Source organism: Morone saxatilis, unplaced genomic scaffold (genome assembly GCF_004916995.1).
Source record: "Morone saxatilis isolate NCDOM2014 unplaced genomic scaffold, NCSU_SB_2.0 Contig11, whole genome shotgun sequence".
Taxonomy (NCBI): Eukaryota; Metazoa; Chordata; class Actinopteri; family Moronidae; genus Morone; species Morone saxatilis.
In genome coordinates, this window is record NW_023339663.1 from 21,901,848 (window position 1) to 21,912,738 (window position 10,891).

Below are 10,891 nucleotides of genomic sequence, written 5' to 3' on the forward strand. Positions count from 1 at the left end.
TGAACGAATTCAATAATTCCCACATAAGACAGAGCTAGCACTCAAAGAGATCCCGGCGAGGTGAAATCCACTTCCTAATCCCCTACCAAAAACTCAGCTGGAAAGAAGAGAGAATTGGTTTTTCACTGGTTTTATGTTGGTCGGCAGTTAGTGGGCTCTGGAACTCGAAAATGGATCCTATGCTGTCTCTCCATGGCTTCCCCACTGACATTTCTTCCCCCCTTCACCTTCCTCCAAAACCCTAAATCACTTTGACTGTGGACAAGCATCCAGTTAATAAACCTTACAGCTGACAGGAAAGTGCTAGGGTTGCCTATGTGTGTATGAGAAAGGGAGTAACCTGTGTTCTGTATCTGTATATAATGTCACTAGGGAGGAAAACCAGCACCAGATCTGACACTAATAGCAGCTGATAAATCCATCCAACATATTTTTCAGAGCTAGAACATCCCAACCTATGAAAACACCCTCCTATGGCCACAGTGGAGTGCTGAAGACATGAGTCTGTGACACGTCACAGCTGAGAGGCTGGGTCACGCAGTTTGATATGCAGGTGCACAGAAGCGCAGGGTTTCCTGCAGCAAGGAAGTAGCACTCTTGTCAGAGGTGTACCGAGACCAGTCACGTAAAGACACACACACACACCCACATCTCCCCTCTCGGCAGCCATCCGCCACAGGACGGCTGATAAAAATATCACAAGTCCTATCAGGCAATTAAACAGGGAGACGCAGCAGCGGAGTGTGTTGGCTGCTTAATGGCTTCGGCCTCCCCGCAGAGGAGCCAGTGTGACTGGCCAACAGGAGGGATGCAGACCACTGATGGAGTGGAAAATCAAAAGGTGGGTGAAGCAGCTACATTGGTCTCGGTGAACAGTTTTTGTGCCACGTGGTATAAAAAGAGGGGCTAAGGGGGGGGTTTGCCACATACTGAGGAAATGTTTCTGTGTGAAAAAACGATTAAACTACATTTCCTACAATTAAGAGATTAATTGTCAGTAAGAATATACACACTTTTAATATTACAAAACATCAATAGTATGCTGGTACAACTTATTAAATGAGTCATAAAATATAAATATTCAAATTGTGCAGCAGTAATAAATCATTTGGTAATGCCTCATGTATCAGTAATAAGCCATTAATGAGGACAAGGTTTGGGTTGCCAGGTTGGGAAAAATGCTTTGGGCTGTTGCTCATCCTCAAAACCATCTCTGTATTTTTTGCTTCTTTGTAGGTCTTTACACATGGTTTGGAAGGTAATAGTGAATAAGTAATTTATCAATGCCTTTAAGATTTGTAATGAGTCACTAGTAACTTGTCGATTGTCATTTTAGTTTCTCCACAGGATGATTTGACCAAAATCCATTTACTGACAACTTAATAACATTAGACTTAATGATTTTCTTTACATGGTTTTTAATGAATCAATTTATTACAACTCATAATCCTCTTATAAATAATGCATGTCTCTGCTTATTTCATCCTCCTCTTGCTATTATATCTACAGACAACATTCCTAGATTTCTACTATTTTGGAAAAGTGGGTAAATGGAGCCCTTTGCACAGTGTGAACCCACAAATGTTGGCAAGCATCTGCACTGCTTAAGTGCCAAGTCACTGCCAGCTCTGATGCTGCTGCTCTGTACAGTCTGATGTCCCTGGATGACCCCACAACAGTTACACATTTTATTATCACATAGAGGAAAAACATTGTAATCTGAGATCACTGGGGCTTACACCTCAGCTGCATTCCCTGTGCATATTGACATCATATCCCTGATGCTGCTTCAGGACAGGACATAATGGACATTCCTCAAACCCAAATGGACATTATCAGCTGGGTGATAGAGGTTAGTATCTGCCCCATGTCTTGGCTCCTGGCATGTCTACCACTCTCGCCTCAGCAAAAGGCTCTGTGATGGACTCCATATCAACTCACACAATCTCAACCAGCCGATACAAGGTGGCACCACGGTGGACTTGGATAGAGACACAACTCCTTTTTGGATTTGGAGTGTGTGTGTGTGTGTGGTGAGAGAGAGACAGGAGAGAAGAGAGAAGAGATGAGAGGAGAGAGAGAGAGAGAGAGATTCAGTAAGACAAAAGAGAAAGGGAGTGACAGTATGCGTCCCATGTTGCCTAAATTCAGGCTGCTGTTCAAGGAGACAGATAGTACTTACTCCAGTGGAACAACAGCACTGATAGACTAGACTCCTTGTTTCGCACTCAAACAGAAATAAACATTCACCACAGGGGCAAAACCTCTTCTCAAAGGGCTTTATTTGATGGTTGGAAAAACCAATTTCAGCTCCATTAGATGTAAACATTACAGGAAAGAGGACATTTACTATCATGAATACTCACCTTGGTAAACCCATTCTCCTTCTATTCTATGCCTGAAACATTGGTCCAGAGTAACAATATTACTTTGTTTGCATAAATACAGAATACACCACAATGAAACATTGCAAGTGTTACATCAAAGCAGAATTAGCTTAAGTTTGTTGGTTCGCAGATGTCCCATTGCTCCTGGGCATTTGGGTAGCAATGTGCCAGTTGGTACCAGTGCTTATTCTTTACTATTGTCATTAACAGTGCAACATTTGGACCTTCAACAGGCAACCAAGCTTCAGGGACTAAATGCACAACACTGAGTAGAATAAAACTATCAACTGTATAATAACCAGCCTGCTGACATGCTGCCTAATGTGTATTCCCCATCCACTTACATGAGTGTTTTCTGCCACATGAAGGAATAGAGAGACATGCCTCGCCATAGCAAATGTGGATTTGGCTGACAAAAACCATAAAAACACATTGAGAGTGGGGCGAAGTGAAGAATGGTGACTTGATGTAATAGCTCTATGTGTGGCTGTATTCACTCTACATCCCCCACCCCCCTCCCCATCACCACTAACAGATGAAGGGCTGCTAAGTCAGCTCTGGTCCAGTCTGCTCTTGCTCCACAGCTCAGCCTCCCAGTGTGTCTGTGCTGCAGACAAAGATAGGACTCTCAAAGGGCCAGCACAATGCTGGGAGGCTCAAAGGCTCCCATTTCTGCTTGCTCCTCTCAGTCTCCCTCTATCACACTTTTTCTAATGGAAAAAAAATAACCCGGCCCACACATCAGAACATGCTGTAGCATTGACAAAATGACTTATTACTCCTCGCTGCACACTTCCCTCTCCCTCCCTGGATTCATCAAGCTCCCAACCTCCTCTCAAAATGGCTGGCACCTCCTGGCGCTTGTCTAGCCTGTCACGCTTTCTCTGCAGTGACCTTGAGACAGAGATGAAGGAGTGATGGTGCTCCCATAACTGCTGCAATACAGCCGCCACCCCCCCAGACTCAAAAAAAGTACACAGCAGCAAGACGGCTCTCACTTACACTGACAGCTGGAGGAGGAGGGGGGGCACCCTCTGCATATCCGCATCAATCAAAATAGGATTAGGGTGCCTCTCTCTGGTCCTTTTTTATTTCCCATTAACTAGAAGTTGCTGATGAAATATGGAGCTGTTAAATGGTAACTGGGGTTGCAGAGACACAATGTAGCTTTTACTATCTTCACTAATTACATTAAATTCAAAAAGAACACAACATCAGTATTTTTTCTCTCAATATAACAGGCTTACAACTTCTGAATGTTGAGGTTGTAACCCTCTTGTATGCTTTAACAAAAAATATTAATATAATATAAATATAATATAATATTACTATTATACTGGTATGATCATTAACAGAATTTGAGTTTGCAGGCTTTATTGTAACACTGGGTGCATTGCCTTTGTCAATGACATGGTCCGGGCAGAGTCTTTCTGACAGCAAGATACAGAGATGAAATGACGTGACAATGTGTGAAACAAAACTGTCTGCTGTGATCAACCACCTTCATAGGCAAAACGATCCACCCCCTCATAGGAAACTGTTGTGACCGGTCACGTGACTCATCAGATGCCATTCTTCCACGTCCTAGTGGAAATGGGACGCAGACAAGAGATGATGCATGAATTCTTAATCAAATAAAGACAGTGAGAAGTGATAGGAATGGAAGGCAATTGTCCTGGTCATGCTGAATTAATGAGGCGCTGGCTTCCTTCCACATGCCAGGTTCCTGAATGACTCGGCTCATCACCGTTCACTTTCTGGGCCCGTCTTTTACCATCCGCTTCTATTCCTGGGCCAGGCTCGGGAACCCAGGGCCTAACAAACTCAAACTCTACCCTGTGATATCCACTCTTTAAAGGTGCTGTAAGAGAAATCAGCATTTTCACAACTTCCTGTCCCTTCTTGCAGATAGCAGTCCCCTCCCTCCTCCCCACATCCTCATGCTGTAATTCTGCTGCCTGCCCTTGAGGACCGTCTCTTTGTGGAGTTCTCTTTTCTGATAAAGTGGGACCAGGATACCAGAAAATGTATTCTGTTTACTGCAGAAAGGAGGGACTGGGAGACCCGTGTTACTGAGTGAACACTCTATATTAGTGATGGCTGTTGGAATGTAGAGCTATTTCACACATATTATGACAAAATTATTACAAAACTAGCACTTACAGCAACTTCAACAAATCTTCAGTAAAACCAAACGACTGATTCATTTCTTTTGCTCATGACCTTGGGCTCATGTAGGGGAGGGTGGCTTTCAGAGGGAAATTTTAAATAGTTTTCAGTCTCCACTGAAAAGCAGGCATCCATGGTTCACCTGAGGGTGAGAGCAGTGAGGTCCCAGTGCATGGCTGTCAGGCGACCCTGTCCATGTCCTGTCCAGAACACCCTTCTCTGACCACCTGAGCCTCTGTGCTGTGCGCCCGTCTGCTGGCAGTCAAGTCAGGCAGCACAGATCCAATTCATTGCTTCACACCAATTCAAAATCTAGTTGCACTTGCCCTATCAGGTTACACCTCCTCTCTCACACTTCTACCACTTTTCTTAACACCTGTGGTGATGTCACCTTGTAGCCCTAGCAGAGAAATGCTGCTGTGTCCTTTCCCCCCACAAAGTAAAAAAATAAATAAAAATTACTCAAGACGGAGTTAGGCATTCCCATGGCAACCAGGTCCTGTGGTATAGGCAGGGATATCAGGCCAAACCCAATGCCATTTGCATACAAATTGCCCAGCTGGCACCTTGTTGTTATGACAACGGCACACAGCTCCCAGAATTCATTTGGAAGTGAAATACAAAAGGAAAGCAGCCAGCGAGGAGAGTCATTGATAAAATTCCTTTTCTTTCATAATGAAGACATTGCTGACACAAAGATAATTATACAAAAAAGACATTGCTGACACTGACACTATGTTCTCATGTAAAATCTAATCACAATATAGTACCTGCAGGAAATGAGGAGAAAAAGTATACTATATGAGATTGAAATTGATTGCAATATTAAATGGGTATGTATCTACAATGTTTGTATAAAAAATATGTTTGAAAATTGGAATACTTTAACTATCCAGACATGCAAATCATTGTCTTTTCTCTACAAAATCTATATAAACTCTGGCAGATACTTTTGAACCTTCTTGGTTCACCTGATTTTGCAAACCTTTATATCATTTCTTACAATGAGCCGAGCCAAATCCTTAGAGCTTGAGAGAGAGAAAGTAAACTCCGCTGACAACACAGTGTCCTCTACTGGCAGCATGTGGCAGGAAGTTTACACAACCGCCTGTCTGGCTAAACGGATAATATTTAGCTCAAGGGCAACTGAGCTGATGCTTTTCCATAGTCATCCTGGCTCAGCTTACTGACCAGTTAAATTGCCCTGCTGTGGACTCCATGAGCATTCTGTGAACCCAGCATATCTATTTATCCCAGCAACCCCCACAAGACTGTGGTTTAATCATTGGCTTCTGTGCGGCTGTCAAACCATCGCAGGCTAATCAGTGCCTCTCTCAGTGGGAAACAAAGCAGCTCCTGGTTTCAATACTTGACCTGTACAACTGAGTGCTGATCTATGGGCAAGGCGAGCCCTCATCCTGTACATATTAAACTGTGCATTTTTCACCCTCATCGTGTTAATGATGAGAGCCCCACTGATAGTCCTGTTACAGATTGTTAGAAACAACTGGTGCAAACCACTTCAGCCCAGATTGAAAGGCCCGTGTCAGCAACAACACAACAACAGAGCAGTGTGTGTGTGTGTTTATTTGTGTGTGTTGCACCCTCTACCTCAGGGTGGGAGCAGAAGGAAGGTGACACATCATGCCTCCCCAGCATATAAATGTAGGCGCCTTCTTGCTGAAGTGCCGCTGGTTCTAAGGCATGACAGTTTAGTACACTTCTTTCCCCCGAACGTTCAACCTTTCCCAAGGTCACAACTTGCTAGCAGCTCAGATCTTTACTAAAGCACCAACCCGTTAATTTGTCACTTACCATCCAATTCAACATGGCAACCCGATGGGGACTCTGCGGTGCGGGGAAGATCAGCCATGACTTCAGCGTGGCCATGAAGACTCTGCCTCCTGGAGATCACCAGGTACTCTATACAAACAAGCTCACTACATCTTCATTGACACAGAGGATGTCTCCCTTGCACTCAACAGAGCTGCTGACAGAGCAACACTGTGATGAATGTGTGTGTGTTTTTCTCTCCTACATACAGATAGCAGTCATTGCATCGAGGAGCTTGGAGCGTTCCAAAGAGTTTGCCAAGAAGCATGGTATTCCTAAGGCTTATGGAAGCTATGAGGAGCTGGCCAACGACCCAGACATTGGTGAGTTAAGAGCTGCGAGCGGCCTGGCTGCACAGGCAGAGATAATGGCGTGTTGGTTTTGCTGTTTGAAGCTGAGCCCGGAACATCTGTGTCCTCACAGACATTGTGTACCTGGGAGTGCTGCACACAGAGCACTGGCGAGTTGGTCTGCTGTTCCTTAAGGCTGGGAAGAATGTGTTGTGTGAGAAACCCTTCGCTATGAACTCCAGACAGGTGAAAGATCTTGTTGCCACAGCCAAGAAAAACAATGTCTTCCTGATGGAGGTAAGTTTGACAGGATACAATCATTCATGTAGACTTTTGTCTTGAGTCCACTTGCTGGTATTGATCCTCTTATCTAAGCATATTTCCTAAAATGTCTAAGTATTTCTTTCATAAACCTTTCTGCCACCAACGCTGTTGCAGCAGATGACTGCTATGCATCTACTTGGGTTAAAGATTGCAATTCATATCCCATTGCATTTTAGGTCACATAGTTGCATTGTAGTGCCATGTTTGCAGACAATTTAAGCACAGGAGAGTCATGTAGGAAGCAAAACCCTGAATGTCCTGGGAATATTTATAACTCATGGTACAGGAAAACATCTTGTCATGTCATGTTTGACCAGCACATCTGCCATAGTTCTCATGGGAGGTGGAGGAAGTGGAGAGCTGTGGTAATAAGCTGCTGCTCAGGTGAAACACCAGTGTAAACTGTTTACTATTGCAGTGGTGCTAGGTTGTATGCTCTGTCCCTCTCAGGCCATCTGGTCCCGCTGTTTCCCCGTGCATGCTGAGGTGCGCAGGCTGCTCTCAGAGGAAGCAGTAGGGAAGCTGAAGCTGGTAAAGGCCTACTTTGGCTCGCCTCAGCTCCACATCCCCCGCTCGGTGGAGAAGGAGCTGGGCGGTGGCGCACTGCTGGATATTGGAGTGTACTGCCTGCAGTTTGTGCTGATGGTGTTCAATGGAGAGAGGCCAGAGTCCATCCAGGCCACAGGGGTGCTGCTAGACTCAGGTATGATTCAGCACATAGATCATGCAGCAGAGGTGGGGTGTAGATTAGTATCATTAACCACACTGCATGAATCAGTGATAACAAACTGGCAATTGCTCACCATGCAGTGGGGCCGATGGGGCCACGGAAATGGGTGGCACACCAAAACCAAAAGCTGGTGGAGGGGTTTGTGTGTGATGCAGTGACGCATGGTCAGAGGGCTGGCAAAGCATTAGTTATTTTCTGTCACATTAACTTTTATCAAAAATATACATTATTCATTTAAGAAAACAGTACCTAATGTAAAATATTAGATAAAAGCATATTATGCATATGGAACCCATGAGAGGGGGCCAGTGGGGGGCTAGCGATTGTATCTGGCTGGCTGTGGCCCCACCTGACGCCACAGTCACACTTAACCAAAAAATGGGGAATTAAGAACCCCTAGTGTGACACAGACGAAACTTAGACAGAAAATCACTTATTTATGAACTGTCCAAAATGTAACCTCAGGGAAGAATTCTTCACACAGAAAATCCCAGACTTATCTTTAAAATGTCAGACTAATCCAAATCCTCCCCAGAGAATACAGTAATACAGTAAAAGTGGCAGGGGAATATGTAACTGCATGTCTCACAGCAAGATATCCTTCAATGTAAGACCATCACATCACTCTATACATATAATGAGCATTTCCTTATCTTTTACTGACATTTATGTAACATATTTGACAATTTAATGAACAGACAAGAAAAAAAATCATAGTGTAAATTTTTGACCTTCTCCCTTTTTTGTCCAAAAGACCCACCAGTTATGCTGAATAGAACTAAACTAATTTGACGTAATTGAAGTGTACTGATAAAAATGCATTGAAATGGCCTGAAGTGAACTGAACTGAATAAAAATTGAAAGGGAATTTAACTGATATCAAAAGCAGTATTGTTAGCATTCATTCATTCATTTGCTGCTCACCAATGTTACAATGGTTTAAGTTTTTTCAAATGTTTGGCAGGAGTGGATGAGTCAGTGGTTGTGGTGATGAAGTTCTCCAGGAACAGAATGGCCTTCTGCGCCTTTTCAATTGCTGCTCGACTTCCGAACGATGCTGTCGTCTGCGGCACCAAGGGCTCCATTACAGTATGCTATGCTAGTCTTGTACAGCAACATTTTACTTAATTGAAAAATGATTGAGGCATGCAAAAACTGTGTTGATTGCTAATTACTTTCACATTTAATTAAAACAAAGTATTCAGATAAAAATCCATACCAACTGCATTTGATAATTTACGAGTTGAATGATCGGATTAATACAAGTGCATTTCCTCTTCACCCTCCAGGTTCTCGGCCCCATGCACTGCCCCACCACACTCCTGGTGAACGACAAGGAGACGGAGTACCCTCTGCCTGAACCCAGCCTGCCTCTGAATTTCACCAACAGTACCGGGCTTCGCTATGAGGCAGAGGAAGTGCGGCAGTGCCTGCTTAAAGGTAGGTCATGATAAAAGGAAAGTTGTGTATTTGTCTTCAAAGAGATGAAATTGTTTGAACAGCCCAAACCACTGTTTCAAAGGTAAGATGAGTTTGAAAGAAAGACACTGCAATTCGGTGAAACGGTTGCTTTCCCGAAACTTCTCGTGAGAATTTTGATGAATACTCATACACGAATGCACTCATCAGATTGACTCAGAATCAGATGTTGTCATCAGTCCTTGGAATGTCCTCTAGCTCCTAAAGTATTACTCTCCTGTTGGTTTTGCCTCCTATATTAATTTACATAATCTTTACATCCACTGCTTTGATATGATTTATGCTTCATTGTGAATATGTACATAAATTAACTGTGGGTATAAACAGACGTCTTTCAGTCGGAGTGATTTTGCTGTTAAACTCCTCTTCATCCGCAGGACTTAAGGAGAGCCCACGGATGCCTCTGGCAGACTCTGTCTTACTGACAGAGCTCATGGATGAAATCAGGAAACAGGTGGGAGTTGCCTTCAGCCAGGACAGCCAGTGACATCACTCCAAAGCTGGGGCTGTTTCACCTGACCTAAACCTACTCGGATGGAACAGAGGGAGCTGCTCGCGGCAGGCTTTGGATATTTGGTATAAGCAGATCACTCATGGCACTGTGTGACAAAGCCTGAGCAGACGCAGTGACACTAAGGCAACTGTGACTCGGATAACAGAGTGAGCTGCAGCTGAATTAAAGATACAAAATTTTAATCTTGGCCACATTTATAACTGTTTATTTTTCTGATACGTTTCTTTGCACCTTATACACCTATTAGGACTCCAAACATTGCCATTGCACCCCAGAGTCACCATGTAAACACCTTGTAGGTCCTTAAAATACAAAATATTATATATTATATTATATATATATATAAACACTGTCAATTAAAAAAGTTGAACACATTATTTTAAACCAGATAAGTCACAATGTAAACAAATAGAGCGACCATGTTGTGTGTAACCATTCTGTTATCAAGTCCTAGACTAACCCAGCTGTCACTGTGAGGTGTGTGATTGATGAATCCAATAAAGGACTGATTGTGAAAGCCTTGTTTCATTCCAAACATCATCCGCTGGAGAGGAGAGGAGACTTGGCGAGTGGCACATTTGAATCAAAGTGTTCTGTCATGTCTGACCCCTGCAGCCGTGTACAAATAGATTCATGTTCTCTGTACAAAAATAGGTTGCACTGTCTGCTTTTCAAGGTTAGGACAGAGAAAGGCCTTTATGAGTCAGCAAAGAGCATGGCTCATTTAATACTCGTTCTCAACCTTTTGGGATTGTAGGACTCCTAAAAACTGGAGGATGTCTCCTTCCTACTAGAATACAGTGACTCCAAAATGGCACACTTGATTACATTATTTGTTTAATAAATAATGCTGAAATACTGCAGATATTTATTCAAGAAGATAATAAAATAACTTTAACCTATTATATTTACTTGTTTAATAAATGGACCACTCAACCTTATGCAATATAATGATAAATAATAGCAAAATGAAATGTCCCTGTACATCAGCTCCTAAAAAGGCTGTTTTGGGACTGACCTCTGACCACTCTTGGTGATTACATAAAAAAAAAGCAATCCCATCCTGAAAAGTATCACAAGAGATTCAGTGAAGAGTGAATATATTATTATTATTATTATTATTATTATTATTATTATTATTATTATTATTAGTAGTAGTAGCAGG

At 43.0% G+C, this 10,891-nt stretch overlaps 1 protein-coding gene across 1 annotated transcript; it reads left to right on the forward strand.

Annotated features, from left to right (window-relative positions):
- The first annotated feature begins 6,253 nt into the window (after nucleotides 1-6,253).
- Nucleotides 6,254-10,219, forward strand: dhdh.1 (dihydrodiol dehydrogenase, tandem duplicate 1). The gene is made up of 7 exons (XM_035652217.1): nucleotides 6,254-6,474; nucleotides 6,601-6,712; nucleotides 6,813-6,976; nucleotides 7,454-7,706; nucleotides 8,698-8,822; nucleotides 9,023-9,173; nucleotides 9,590-10,219. Exons 1-7 carry the CDS (start codon nucleotides 6,385-6,387, stop codon nucleotides 9,697-9,699), a joined length of 1,005 nt encoding a protein of 334 aa, XP_035508110.1. The 5' UTR covers nucleotides 6,254-6,384; the 3' UTR covers nucleotides 9,700-10,219.
- Nucleotides 10,220-10,891: the final 672 nt, after the last annotated feature.

Excerpts from the sequence above, each read along its gene's own strand:
- dhdh.1 (XM_035652217.1), top strand. The coding sequence starts at position 6,385 with ATGGCAACCCGATGGGGACTCTGCGGTGCGGGGAAGATCAGCCATGAC. Across the intron at positions 6,475-6,600 it reads TGCCTCCTGGAGATCACCAG|ATAGCAGTCATTGCATCGAG; the intron begins GTACTCTATACA and ends TCCTACATACAG. Across the intron at positions 6,977-7,453 it reads ACAATGTCTTCCTGATGGAG|GCCATCTGGTCCCGCTGTTT; the intron begins GTAAGTTTGACA and ends TGTCCCTCTCAG.